Consider the following 15,149-nt stretch of genomic DNA (forward strand, 5'->3'; position numbering starts at 1 on the left):
GCACTCTTCTCGAACATGCCACACAAGATGATTTTATGAGGCGGTGCATCGCATTGCGTGGCTGCGCTGCAAAGCTGTAGCGCAGGCTGCTAGGCATCAGCCACCACAAATATCTCGCAGGCTGTCTCACTGGTACATCTCTAGATCGTGTGGATTGATGTTTTTTAACTGAAGAGAGCAATATAGATGATGCTACCCGAGAAAGCAGCTCAGCTTTTTGCCAGTCACATTTGGCAAATTAAAAAAAACAAGAGGAGGGCTCTTACCCAAAGGGATTGTTGCTGGCAATGTAGCATTGCTGTACAAAAAAAAAAAAAAAAAAAAAAAAGCAATTCAGGGCATAACAAGCAAGAGCAGCCATGCTGCTTGCTGCAGCACTCTGCAAATTTTATCTTCTTCTGGTGAGGGTGTGAAAGTAGATGATCTGTATATGTAACACAGCATCAGTCCCCTCCAGTAGAGACTGGCAAGGATGAGGTCAAGCTCATTCATCTGTAATCATTTCTCTGTATCATACCCAGCTGTTAATTCTCTGCTAACTGTTCTGATAACCTCAGGGTCCTCCTGTCAGGTACAAAGTCAGAAGGGCTGAGTAACCTGGCTCTTTTTTTTTTTTTTTTTTCCCCAGGAATAATATTCCTCGAGCAACCCTGAGCTTTGAAGGGTAGAGTCTGTTCAGAGGATAACGGTAAATTGCTTATGGCCCAATACTAGAAATATTTCAGCAAGAAAACTGGTCATATGAATCTTACAGGCTGTTCATCTAAAAAGAACTGGAGTGTAAAATCACTGCCCAAGTGAAAAAGCAGGCAAAAGGGCAAAGCTGTGCTAACGGGGGATTTTAACTCCCAGGCACAGCAGAGGGTTCATTAAATGGTGGAAATAAGGCTGGAGGTCTGTTAGCAGGCTGTGTACAGGAATGCAGTTTAATCTGGGACCTGGAGAGATCAATAAGAAATGGAACAATATTAGAGTTAGTATCAAAGTATAGAGAGAATATAACCGAGGACACAAGGGCAGCTTAGAAATAGAGATGTCCTAGTCACAAAAACTCAATACTTTGAGCAGAAAAGAGGTTTTCTTCATTAAGGTGAAGCTTGTACTGTGTGTTGGGATGAAAATTAATGGGTTGTAAGTCTTGGCAGAGGTTTTCAAAGATGCCTAGAAAATTATAATGCCCAATTAAATAGGAGTTGGTCATCCAAGTCCCTTAGGCGGTCCTGAAAATCACAACCACTCTGTACTGCATCTAATTTTCAGCCAGATTTTCCCCTCTGCTTCTCTCTGTGCTCCTCTTCCAGCACTCTCCCCAGCTCCTGCTGGCACAGACCTCTGGCTGAAGCCAAAGCCAAGTAGCAGGGCTTTGAATCATGGCATCTGAGTAGCCTTGGTGGGGACACGAGAGAGGATCGTCCGTCCCTGCTGAGGCTATTCAGAGCTGAATCTGTGGCAGCCATTACACACCAGCCGACTGCTGTTTTTCCACCAGACACCTCCCTCTCACTTTAGGGCCATTTTTGTACCTCTGAGGTGGAAAGATAAAGTTGGATCAGCAGTGAAAAAATGGGCTGTGCTCCAGTGAAGTTAAGAAGTGTGAGATCTATTTTTTTTTCTTGGCTGATGTGCATGTATCTCACATGCACATACCATGCACTTGACCTGTTTGGGCTACGGCTTCTAAGCTACGTATCAGGTCTGGCAGAGATGGCGGAGGTGTGTGTCCTTCAAGCTGGAGGATGCTTTGTGAAGGAGCGTTAGGCGAAGGACAGTGCGCTGAACATCCTGCAGAGGGGGGGGCACGTGGCACAGAAGATGGACTGTAGAGAGGCAAGTCCCAAGCACACGTGATCCTCTGCTGAAGCAAGGTCCCCAAAGAGCTTTAATTGACATAGATGAATGTCATCCTTTCATGCTCTCCTCAATTATTCCAAGCCAAGCAGCGCTGAATCACTACCTGCATCACTGTCAGTCCTCCTCTTCAAGCAGGGCACAGGCTGGCTGGGAAATCATGCCCAAAGCGATGTCGCCATAAGAAAGACAATAGAGGAATTGAGAAAATTGGGTCATTCTTTATATATCTGTATTGTTTCACCCTGTATGTCAGGGCCTTGTACTGGTCACCAGCAGGACACAGGCTGGTTTCCTCCTCCCCTCCTTACTGCCAGAAGGCACTAACTGGCTACCAGAGCTTGCTCTTTTTTTGCCTCTGAGACATTTGTTGCAACCACAGAAACAAAATTAGGACAGGGTGCGTTGGGGCTCTTTCGGGCTGTCCCCATGCCCAAGGTTGAACCTCTCTGGATTATTTGGGGTCAGAAGAGAGATTTTTCCACAATCAGCCAGTGCTATGGGCCATATCAGTAAAAGACCATGAGGAGCTTCTCTTCACTAGATTAACTTCCTAAGACCCCCTGGGAATTGCACTACCTCCTGAATTCTTCCCACCTGCCCCCAGCAAGTCTGGGGGATGGGCTGTACCCAAGCGCGGAGGTGAGGGAAGTCCTCCACCTGGCAAAGGTTTGGGAAAAAGGAAAGGAGAAAAAAAGTCTCATTTTGGAGTTAAGTGGTAAAATGGACTTGCAGGGAAACAGGAGGGAAAACTAGCCCTGAATGTGGGTAGGATGACTGGTACCATCTAAGACAGGAACAGTGTCACAAACGTCCCTTGGAGCCACCCTCTGCCAGCACCTCTGAATACCACAGACTTCAGCCTGAAATTTAGTCATGGCCAGAGCACTGCTGCCCTCTCGCCTGTGTTGGTTTTCCACTAATCCCCTCCACTCCACCCTTCTCATTGACTGAGTATCCAAGTCCCACCACTTACTATGAGTTATTATTGCTCCTCAGCCTTCTTTAGCCTCCGGATCCATCCAGTCTATCCATGGTCCTGGAGTTCCCGAGCTCCTCAGCTGTGGTGCCAGCCCGCAGTGGGCTGGAAATGTGCTGGTCTTTCCCAGGAATAAACCTGTTAGACGTGTGTGAGGCATTGTGGTGCCAGGCACCCTGGAGGGATCCAAGGAGGAGACATGCCCTTGCGTGACAGCGGTGACATTGGCAGGCATTGCTTCTGGAAATATTAGGAGATGGAGAGTGGTAATGGAGGAGGTGCAGGTCAGCAGGGTGAAGTCTCTTGTAGTGAACAGAAAGGTGTATCTTGCAGTTGTGTTTGGCTTGAGTTTTGTGCTCCTCTAAGTCTGAACTTTCTTTTGTACGGGTTTGTAAAAATGTCGTATGTATGTGCAACATTCCACAAATGGAAATAACAGATTTTGCCATCAAACAGCTGGTGTCTCTTGTTCAGTAAAAGACACGCCAAGTGTTACAAAAAGCTGTGGTCCTCCTTTCAAATCTGCAAGAGCGGTTTCCAGTCTGCTCAGAAACACAGAGACTCTTTCAGCCTTTGTTAAGTGGTAGGTAATGTTCAAGGGAAGATTATGGCACAGAGTCACAGCCTATGGGCTAGGTAAAAATTAAGAATGAGTGAAACAAATGTAATACGTGTGCTAGTTATGGGAGAAATACAGATGGAGTGAGTGCCAGCTCCCCAGGCTGGCTGGAAGACATACATTTATTTGTGGTTCTGACAAGATAGGGCTGTGTTCGGTGTCACTGTCTTTGCAGCCTAGCAAGATGTGATAATAACCTGAAACAAGTTTCCGTTCAAAGGGAGGTTTTCTTCTCCCTCCACCCCGGACTCCCACCGCCTGCCTGGGGCTGGCACCAGCGTGCACTCCTGCAGCAGGGCCCGGAGGTCCCTCGGGGCAGCTGGCAAACAGCCCTCTGAAAAACATCATCCTGCAGCTGGATCCAGCTGACCCAGCTGCCAAAGTGTCAGCAAGGCAGGGATGCAGGGATATGAAGCTGGAGGTGGGGCTAAAGGTATTGGCTAAATCCCAGCACAAATAAGACTAAGTAGTTTTCAACTTAAATAGCTGGTAGTAAATTTAGAATCTCCCTAATGCAATCGAAATCATGGTGGTTTTTGAATCTGATTTTAGCCAATAGCACTCGAAAGCAGGAGGGCTGCTAAGATGACACAAACTGGAGCAGGCTCTTGAGCCTGGGGTAGGGCGGGAGTCCGAGTTTTGCAGAGGAATGCTTTTGATTAACAGTTTTCCTACATCTTGTAGTAAAGAACAAGACTCTCTTTGGACAGAAACTTGAGTGAAGCAGCGAATTCCTTCTCTGCTGAAAAAGGGGATCACTTTTTTAAATACGCAGATCGCTATATAACTAGACGGGTATTTTGGTGAAGATTTGTGACATGGTGCCACACTTAAATGCATGCAAACACAAGGTTTCCTTGGCCAGGCAGGCAGGCAGGGGTGCAGGAAGCTCCCGTGGCTAAAATCTGGAGAGAAGTGGGTATAATTAACCGTTGGAACCACTTGCCTAAGGATATAATGGATTCGTTGTAACTCAACAATTTCAAATCATCTCTCTGACATGTATATTGTAGCTCCACCAGCTGTTTTGGGGTTTGCTATAGGAGTCACCGAGGGAAATTGTATTCCCAGAAATTCCTGTCTTATGCAGGAGATCAGACTCTCTGATTATAGGGTCCCTTGTGCCCTTCAAATATCTGAATGGAGGCAGCAGGGAGTAATGCTTCCCCCTTTGCGTTCCACCCAGACAAAGACCAAAAGGCATTCAGCACTCGAAAACCCCGCATGCATTTCTGTGCAAACAGACGGTGGAGGATTATGATAATTGCACCTAAAAATATCCACATTTTTCCAAAACCCTAAACCCCACTTTTGTTCTGTATTTTGAAACTTGGAGCTGGAGGGGAAGGTGTAAGAAGATGTCATAATTTAAAACAAAGCCCCTGTGGGTTCTGCCTGCTGCCTGGGGCTGCCCAGGCTGTGGCCGCTTGCCGCTGGGCTGGGCGGGGTCCGTGGGGAGAGCGTGGGTGCACGCGTGGGGGAGGCTGTGCGGGGTTAGGGTGGGTGTGGGAGGGTTGGGGGAGATGGGAAGGGTGCGAGGGATGGATGTGAGGGGGTGGGTGTGGGGGGACGGAAGGGAACGGGTGTGTGTGCGAGGGATGGATGTGTGAGGGGGTGTATGGGGGGGGCGGGGGCGCCTGCCCGTGGGGGGGGTGTGGTGGGGGGTGTGTGCGCGAGGACGAGGCGGGTCCTTCCCCCCGTGCCGCCCCCCCCCCCCGTCCCCCGGCGCCGCCCGCTCGCCGGCAGCGGCGGAGCTGTCCATGATCTCATCGGGAGCCCGGCCCCCGCATCCGCGCCCCTCCGCGCCCGCCGGCGCCCCGCCGCGCCGCACCGGCTCCCCCGCGCCCGCTCGCCCGCCCACGCACGCACACCCACCCGCGCAGGGGCCGGGCGTGCGGCCGCGCTGCAGCAGAGCCCAGGCAGCGGCCCCGCCGCCGGCCGGCCCGGGAAGGTCACCCCCGCTCCCCCCTCCCCACCCCGCCCCCCTCCCGCGGCGGCCGCCGGGGCCGGGGCCGGGGCCGGGCCGTGGGGCCCCGCCATGGTGGCGGCCGCGGGGCGCCGCCGGCCGCGGGGCTGAGGAGAGGCGGGCGCCGGCGGGAAGGAGCCGCGGGGCGAGAAGATGGCTTCCCCCGCGCCCCCCGCGCCGGGAGGCGGGCCCTCGCCCCCCGCCGGCCCGCCGCGCCTTCGCCAGGTGGGTGCGCGCCGCGGCGGCGGCGACACGCGTGTCCGCGGCCCCCCCGCCCCGCTCCCCGCGTGGGGCCGCGCCTGCGCGGGCGGCAGGTGCGGCGGCGAGGGGGGACGTGTGGCGGAGCCCGCCGGGGAGGGACCCCCCCCACCGAGGGGGGCGACGGCTCTCGCCGCGGCCCGGGGCCGGGAGCCAGCGGGGCTGCAGCGGGGGGATCCCCCCCCACGCCCCGCGGAGAGCACGAGAGCGGGGACACGGAGCCCCGGTGGGCGGGGGGGAGCGGAAATACAGGGACCCCAGCGGCCCGAAAGTACAGGGGGAGGGGTGGGGGGGTGCGTGCTTTTATGTTCTGCTTGTCAGTCAATAAAAAACCTCGCGTAAAATAACAAAAAAATCCCTCACCCACCCCGAAATTGTTGGAGGCAGCGCACCTGCGCAGGTGTGCCGGTGCAGCCACACACACAGCGGAAAGCGGGTCCACACACACACGCGCGGGTGTAACTTCACACGGTTGTGAGCAGTGGTGGTGCAGCGCGGTGCGTTTGTGCGGTGCGTTACTGCTGTAGCAGAGCGTATCGAAAGGCATGAATAAAATCTTAATTAACGTAATGCAGCAATTTTCAAGCGGCTGTTCCCGCTCTTGCTGCATGCAACGCTGTTCTGCTAGCATCTACCCCCTTGCAAGACGAGAGCTCTGGTTCGCGGCGGCTGCTGCATTGATTTACATTTGGAACGGTGAAGTTGGTCGCAGGAGTAGTTTGACGTTTGCTGCCTGGCTGGGCCGGCGCGCCGAGCTGCTGGGGGTCCTGGGGGGGTTCATGCCATGAGCGCTTCGTGTCTCCTGAAAATGGGAGAGGCACAAATGGAGGGAAACAGTGCTGCGTGTTCGATTTGCTCTTTCCTGCTAAGGCTGTAACGTTACTGTGTTAAGATTAATAAAAAAAAAGCTGTCGCAAAGGAGGATTCCCGATGAGTAATCAAATTAGCATAGTATGTATGTACTCAGACTTAAACCTAAATATACATCCCATCCTGTTCCTTTTTTTTTTTTCATTTTCACTGAGAAGCTGGCGGTACCGTTGACGAGGAAATCTCGGGGGTCTGCTGTGGGGACAGGCATCTGAAAGTTTGGAGGAGTGTCTAAACTTGTCAAGCCCCTTACACGCTAGAAGTTTGGGCTGGGGAACTTAGGCAAAAAGGCCTTTGTGTGGGTTTGCTTCTGACCCCGGCTGGAAATGCCACAAGAACAGCCGCCCCCTTCACCCCCACGTATTTTGGCACTTCCTGTTCCTTCCCTGCTGGAAACTGGAAGAAAAAAACCTGTCTGATTTTAGTAACTTAAGTTTGGTTTTAGGAGGGAGAAAAGCGAACAGGGATCTCTCCAGTTCATTGGCGATCTGTCCTAGGCGCCATCGGCAGTACCAGCAGGACAGATGAAGAGCGTCAGGGAGGGAAAAGAAGTTCCAGGTACTAAAGGAAAAGCCTGGTGATGAAGACCTCAGGCACCGGGATTCCTCCTGAAACCTGACTTCTGTTTGCATATAACTTATTCTGTGTGCTTACATTTGGAACCGGGTGGGCGGTGGGTATCCTTCCAAGCAGTGACCGAGACCCTCAGTGACAGCTCCCTTCCTGTGATGATCCTGCTTGTTTCAAACCTCCTCAGCAGCATGGGAAACATGAGGCTGCCAGTTATTGCTTTTTAACAGCAAGCAATTATCACCGTTAATAGGGCTTGATAACAAGCGGTTGCCACTAGCCTCTGAAGGAGACAAAGGGACAGGAAGCCCTACTAGACCGGCAAGCTGCTTTTGGTTTGGTAGTTTTAAATGCAGGGATAATTTGCTTTATTGAGAAAGTAACAGGGCAGCCAGGGGCAAAGCAGAGCAGCCCCTGCCCCGTACTGAAATACACCGCTGACGAAGGATCCAGCACATCCCGTGGCAAACCCAGACCTCTGCGTTGTGTGGAGGGTTCTGAATTGACTTCTCAAGGGGTTATTCATTTTACATGAGAATGAAACAGTGATGTAATAATCCTATATTAGTATGCAGAAATCACTCATGAAAAAAATTGACTACTACAGTTGTTTTGCTGTCTTCCTATGCATTTTGTCCACTCTATATTTAGAACTATTTTTAATTGCGTATAGAAAGAAATAGCTCATCAGATATATTTCTGAACTATGACTGTGGCAGAGTCTGTTATTCATTTGGATTTTTGCTGCCCTTAACAAGGTAGCATACATAGAGCTTCTTGGGTGACCTTCACAGGAATTTAAAAGTCCATGAATAAATGCGCAGTGCTACTCAAGACCAAGGTAAAGAACACAGTAATAGCTGAAGTCAAATCAATTTTTCTATAAATCACTAAAAGCCTCCCACTTTACCAAGCATCTCCTGCATCCTTAGGAGGGAAGGAGAGTAGATTTGGGGGAGTACAAAACAAAAGGGAAGGGAACGCATCTGCTTGAAACCATTGTACTGACTGTTTTGTTATCACAACGCGCTTACTACAATAGCCCTTAATGAAAACTGAAATCAGCAACATGCTGAATTGCCGCTACACAGGGGCCTCCCAGAGGTCCTTGAGGCTAGTCTGGTCTTGCAGCTTGGCAGTGAAAGTCACTGAAGAAGCCGTTTGAACTGAAACGATATTAGTGGAGTTTTTACTATTTCAGTTAATTTAAGAGCTCTTTGAATCTGTTCTTCATGTTAAATATGTATTTGGGGACACTTGCAGAACTGAGGCCATTATTTGCATCTGTTAGCTGTGAATCTGTTTTAGCAAGAACTGTATTTTACCTTAAACACCTGAGTTGTCCTGTAAGCACAACTTAAATGGTACACCTTGAGGAGTCAACTACCGCAGTCAGATACCAGTGAAATTTGTGATGTAAAGCTCAAGAAGGTACTGAACAAAAAGACAAGCTATTGTAAATGACACCATTGGAGACCATCGTGTTTGGAATAGGATGGATGTTGTTTTTCTCATTTCTCATTGGTATTTGTGAGTTATTTCCATTTTTTTTCCTTCTAGTTGTCAAGGCTGTACTTGTCAAAAGAATATTTGAGCACTTATCCTCACATTAAAAAAATACAACCATATTAATAAAATTTGCAAATCAAATACTAAGTGTCTTGCATCAGAATGCTTGATCTGTGGAAGAAACAAAACAACAAAAATAGTATTGGAGGGAAGGACCGAGATGCTGGGTGATGTTGTGACATGGACCCATGATTAAATGAAGCCTTTTCTGGCTCTCCCATTGCCTGTTTGGCAGGTGGGTCCCTCTTCCAGCCGCTGTGGAAGCTATTCCAGTATTTGAACTCCACATGTGCAGCAGGGTCTACTATGCCGGACGCCCTCCTCAGGCACCACAAGTGTATCCCCAAGGTGCATTGCCGTTTCTGATGACCCTCCACATTGTAAAATCAAGCTGGCTTCAGAGGAACAGAATCAGGTTAATGTATTAGGACCTGACTGATAGGTTAGAAGTTGTTCAAAGTAAAAAAGAAATGACTGAAGGTACAAAAGGATAGAGATCACATTAGGGTTCAGTTCTGGTCCTTTGAACAACCAAAAGATTTCAGTGGGGAATCCTGTTTAATTTGGCACTGGGATTTTATGTGAGTGAGTTTCTGTGAGCAAAATAAAGGGGACAGGGATAAACCCCTCCTCTTACTATCTGTTGTCTAAGAAATATTTTTAATCCATTGTAATTGCAAGCTGCCTAACTCATTTGGAGGAAAAACGTACAATAATAATAGAACTGTTTACAGGGCAACGTAAAATTAAGGTCATATAGTGCTTTGGACTTGAGGTGAGTATTTGTCTGGTTAAGTAGAAACAGGTCAGCAATACTAAAATTTGTGAATACTGTATCAGACAATACTAGTTTTATGATTTAGTAAAGAATCTAAAGAACACCTTTACTAGAAGAGATGGAATATCCTCTCACTAAGGTTGTTGATGCTTTCAAGGGCTGAATAGTATCTAGTGACTTTCCTGCATTCTAAAGAGAAAAGTGAAAATTAAACTGAGGTACAGGTATCCGAATATATCATACTGTGCAAGCAGTTCAGTGTACAGATAGCTTAGACATGACAACATGTCATCCATAGAAATAAAGTCGATGTTACAGCTAGGCAAGAAATAGTTTTTCAGTTTCGTGAAGGTATTAGATGCTCCAGAGTTTTGCTGCACCGCACTAGGACAAATCTTTCAGCATTTTTCATGAAGTAAAGAGAAGGATGCATAAACAGGTGTTGCCCGTCTTTCCTGGGCTGAGAGACATGCGGCTGTAAACACCTTTTCTGTCTTGTTTGGAGTAAGAGACAGGCTGGGATTCCCACATCACTGATCCTCAGACTGTTCCGGGGTCCTTGTTTGAGAACCAATGCTCCTGTAAGTGTCCCACTCTGTTATCTGCCATGGCACTTAGGTACTGCTGTCCTGCTGCACCTCTGAGCAGGCATGAATAAATACATGATCTTAATCCATTGTCTGATACGAAAAGAAAGTGTGCAGGAGTGTCTTTTACTGTGATTTAACTGATCTCAGTCAAAGTTGCTTATAATCAAGCAATGTACAGCAGTCACACAGTAGATTTTCCTGGTGGCATGACATTATTGATCCCCCTGAAATCCCTTTATTCCATATAATTCTCTTTTAGTAAAAGACCTGTCTGTAAAATGATGCCTGGAACTGGAAGTCCTCCTTTTCCTATTCAAGCTCTTTTTTTTTTTTAGAAATATGGTTGGATGTTTTTGGAAATCCAGATATGTCCAAAAGGACATAAAGGATTCTGGAATGCTGAACTCATGGCTTGGAGTGAGAACCAAAACAGGAGAGAGAACACCCACCATGGTATTCAGAAGAAGAGTGCTGGTGTGGATGTGGGAAGTTGCAGAACAGACCTCCTGTCATTCTGTTTCTCCGGAGATGTTTCTGTGGCAAAATTGTGAATCTGTGAGAGCAAGACATTCGCTTGAGTACTTAAGAGAGTGGAACATGAGACCTGCAGGTTTTACCTGATGCCTTGTTACTAGGAGAGTCAAGACCACTGGAAATAAGAAGTATGTGTATTGTGCCAAATGTGACTCTTGGATGCAATAGCAATTCATCTCTATGTTCAGATTACACATTTTTTCAGCTTGTCAGATTACATAAACTCCAACAAATGAGGTCTAATCAGTATGAGGTCTCCACCTAGGACTTGACAAAAACCTGTTACAGGGAACACTTCAGTTGGTGTGTGGGACTGCAGGAACTAGTTTTCTTCATTTTATTTTCTTTTCTCAATGAGTTTCCCCCTGTAACTCTACTGGATTTTGTCTCTTACCATTTTATGCTTTTCTTCTGTAAAGGAGGAGAAAACAAACCCTCCTAAAAACTTGTATGCCACTGCAGTGTTAGAGGTCATCTTCTCCACCATTCATACTACTGACTACTCATGTACTACTGTGTGCTTTGATGCTGCCTTTTCTAGCCCACTGCTCTTTAGCCCACTTCCCAGGCTTTTCTTACTGCAGGATGTTCTTTGTGCCCTACTAACAGTTGGTGGGACTTGAGGATATTTGAACTTTCTCTTCCATGGGTGGTTTAGACTGATGCCCCTCCCAGGCCACCCTTGTAATGGCTTTGGTTTGGACAGTATGTTGTTTGCCTTCACCTCTTTCACAGAATCACAGAATCGTCTAGGTTGGAAAAGACCTTGGAGATCATCTAGTCCAACCATTAACCTAACACTGACAGTTCCCAACTACACCATATCCCTCAGCGCTATGTCGACCCTACTCTTAAACACCTCCAGGGATGGGGACTCCACCACCTCCCTGGACAGCCCATTCCAACACCTAACAACCCGTTCTGTAAAGAAATGCTTCCTAATATCTAGTCTAAACCTTCCCTGGCGCAACTGGAGGCAATTATCTCTTGTCCTATTGCTTGTTAATTCGTTAAAGAGACTCATCCCCAGCTCTCTGCAACCTCCTTTCAGGTAGCTGTAGAGGGCGATGAGGTCTCCCCTCAGCCTCCTCTTCTCCAGACTAAACAACCCCAGTTCCCTCAGCCGCTCCTCGTACGACATGTGCTCCAGACCCTGCACCAGCTTCGTTGCCCTTCTCTGGACACGCTCAAGTAATTCAATGTCCTTTTTGTAGTGAGGGGCCCAAAACTGAACACAGGAATCGAGGTGCGGCCTCACCAGTGCCGAGTACAGGGGTAAGATCACTTCCCTGTCCCTGCTGGCCACGCTATTTCTGATACAAGCCAGGATGCCATTGGCCTTCTTGGCCACCTGGGCACACTGCTGGCTCATGTTCAGCCAGCTGTCAATCAACACCCCCAGGTCCCTCTCTGACTGGCAGCTCTCCAGCCACTCCTCCCCAAGCCTGTAGCGCTGCTGGGGGTTGTTGTGGCTGAAGTGCAGCACCTGGCATTTGGCCTTATTGAAACTCCTACAGTTGGCCTTAGCCCATCGCTCCAGCCTGTCCAGGTCTCTCTGCAGAGCCTCCCTACCCTCGAGCAGATCAACACTCCCACCCAACTTGGTGTCATCTGCAAACTTACTGAGGGTGCACTCGATCCCCTTGTCCAGATCATCAATAAAGATGTTAAACAGGAGTGACCCCAAAACCGAGCCTTTGCTGGTATGGATTCTAGTTCCATAATTTCAAAAATTAGATGTGTTTGAATTCCACATTTTCAAGGTTTCTTTGAACTTTAATTTGATTCAAGCTTATTTTTAATTTTACCTTTTGCTACTATGAAGGATTAGAAGTAATTTTCTCAAAACTAGAGTGACTTGAAAATCAGCATAGTGAAGTACTCGCTTAGGCATCACAGCACTGAGTAAAGAGAACATCTATCAAAACGAACATTTCTATTTCACTGAGCCATGTATGCCACATCAAAGGGAAAAGGGTGCTAGAAAATGTCTTCTCTCTGATTTGAAATGATGAAACATAATGCATAATGAACCTGTTGCATAATAGATGTAGGCTAATGTAGGAAAAAGTAATTACAGTTAATGTGTAAATTACTACATGTATCTAGATTACTATGCTACAGTGTTATTTCAGTTGCAAAATCAAGCACCTGGTAGTTACAAACTAATAGAATTAAGGACTGTGCAGTCTTAGTTCTCTTCCCTTCTGTGTCTGTCCTTTATACTGAATTGGGATCTGGAGAAGAAAAAGCTTAAGTGATCATATAATTAGAAACTGTATCACAATATATGATAACACACCGTAGGATAACAAACATACTTCTGCCCCACTGCCAATTTTTTTTAGGCCCACAATCAAGAAAGGGGAAATGGTAATTTTGGAAAACTTTCTTCCCAGCCAAACGTGGAGGGAATTTGCAAGCACAGATTAAAGGTACAGCTCCGGCTCCAGGTCTTTACCCCGGCAAAGTTCTATCACTTGGGGCTGGGCCCTGGCATATGGCTGGACTGCATGAAGATTATCTATTTCCTGGAGAAGAAGAGTGTATATATAAGGGAGGTGAAATCTTTTAAAATGCTCGCTCTCTGTAGCATTCAGCAAGGGAATCACAAATGATCACAGTAGGAAGAGGTATGTTGCAATGAATTGCACATACAAGGGAGCACATACAAGGGAGGATGGATGGGAAGAATAACCAAACTAATTGCTGATGCTCTGTAAAGCTGACATTTGGTGTAGAGAAAGACTAAGAGGGATATTTTCTGAAAGCAAATGCAACCTCAGCTAGAAGGTTAGTCTGCTGCTTAACAGTTTAGCTCAGTATTTCTGTTTCGGTCACCTGAATAAACAATCTTGAGGCAAGCAATAGAGATGCTGGAGGCTTTTTAAAAAGTAACAAAAATTGTCCATAATAAAAATCTGGTATATGCAAAATTACTGTCAATCCTTGGTATTCAGTCCTGTTTCCATGACATACTGTAACTGAAAAGTAGAACCTGCAAGACCGTGTGACTGTGGGTTGGTTGCATTTAGTCAAAGAAGCCCTCTGAAATCTTGAAAATTAGCAGATCCTTTTGAATGTACATGAGATTCTAAACTGAGGGAACTACAGTGAATTGTCCCGATCTATGCAGAAAAATGTCTGTGAAGATTTACCACTGTCATGAAAACCACTTTAGTTTGAGCTAGCATTTTTAGCCTGCTGTGGAGAGGAAAAATTAAAGTTTTAAAATGCATTCATGTTCCAATCGGGTCTTTTCTTGGTTTGCAGAAAAGAGTGTGGAAAAGCAAAAAAAAGGGAAAAAGTAATTGTCTGTCAGTGGGCATTAAACATGTTCCCAGACTAAGTTAATTTAGTAAATACTGTCAGGTGCCCTGATGTATACTTAATGTTGGAGTATCTAAACCAGGTGGAAAGGAAAATAGACAAAGTGTCATTCAAATATTATGACTTACTCCTGAAGTGTATAAAAACAGAAGCTGATGATTTTATAAGTATGAAAGGGACAGCACTCCTCTAGGAGGCCTTCCCCAGGTAGCCCTGGCAGCAGGCCTGCTGGGGCTGGGACACCCCCAAAAATAAACCCAGCAGGAGACTGTTTGCTGCTGAGCTGTGTTATGCTGGAAAGCAAACCCATTGAAACCCAGCCAGGCTGCTGCCAAAATGCAGACAGAAAGGGTTTCTGTGGGGAAGGTGTCCCTGGAGGATGATGGGCTCAGGGAGGCTCAGCTGTGGACAGGCAGCCCTCAGGGAGCATTAAGCCTCACTCTGCTCCACCAGAAATCAATATATTGAAAATAAAGATTATTCTTTTTCACATGTAGGCAAGCATTTACAGTTGGTGTGAGTCTTTAGGGATGTGAAGAGAGACTAGCTAGTGACCATGTAGAATGATAACTGACTGTGAGGGACATCATCCCTCCTAAAGCCCTAAGAAAAAGATTTCCTTAATCTCCTCACTCTTTTATTACCTTTCAGTTGGCCTGACCCCTCACAGCTGCCAGTAGAGCTGTGAGGATAACTGTATGACTGCCTCCTCCACTCCAGGAGCCTGCTTAACGGCTGTGGTAATTATGCCCAGCTGGTGCTAATTGTGCAGCAGGTCCATCACACAAAGGTCCTGTAACTCACCTGGTTACCTCACACAGCAGTTCTGTAGAAGGTACTAGAAACAGTAGAAAGTGTTGTCTTAGTAAGGCTGCTGCTTTTCTTTAAAAGAAAGGCTGTTCCAGGCTAGCTGCTTTGGGATGATCACGCAGGTAGTGGTTTATTTTCTTTTTACTGTAAATGCTTAAGAAACAGATGTTGAAATGAGGATTGTAACTTGTTTCTGAGTTCTGGGTCAGTATTAATCTACATTTCTGGTGCTCTGTGGTTGTTAGGGGGCTTCTTTGTATGCTTTTGAACTTATATATGTATAACTAATAAAAAAAGGTGGGAGAAGCTTGTTTTTTGGTGGTGGTTTTTTGCTTTTTTTAATTTAGGGGGGGTTTCTGTTCGTTTTGGGGGTGTGTGTTTTGTTTTGTTTGTTTGTTTGTTTTTCTTTTGGTATGTTCCCTTCTTTA

At 47.1% G+C, this 15,149-nt stretch overlaps 1 protein-coding gene across 1 annotated transcript in view; it reads left to right on the forward strand.

Moving 5' to 3' along the window:
• The first annotated feature begins 5,529 nt into the window (after nt 1-5,529).
• The window catches only part of ANK2 (ankyrin 2), a 371,582-nt gene continuing 361,962 nt past the window's right edge, over nt 5,530-15,149 (forward strand). The window contains exon 1 of the mRNA XM_074823462.1: nt 5,530-5,637. Within this exon, the coding sequence (XP_074679563.1) occupies nt 5,566-5,637 (72 nt within the window). The 5' untranslated portion in view covers nt 5,530-5,565. The remainder of the gene's footprint in view (nt 5,638-15,149) is intronic.

Source organism: Strix aluco, chromosome 4 (assembly GCF_031877795.1).
Source record: "Strix aluco isolate bStrAlu1 chromosome 4, bStrAlu1.hap1, whole genome shotgun sequence".
Taxonomy (NCBI): Eukaryota; Metazoa; Chordata; class Aves; order Strigiformes; family Strigidae; genus Strix; species Strix aluco.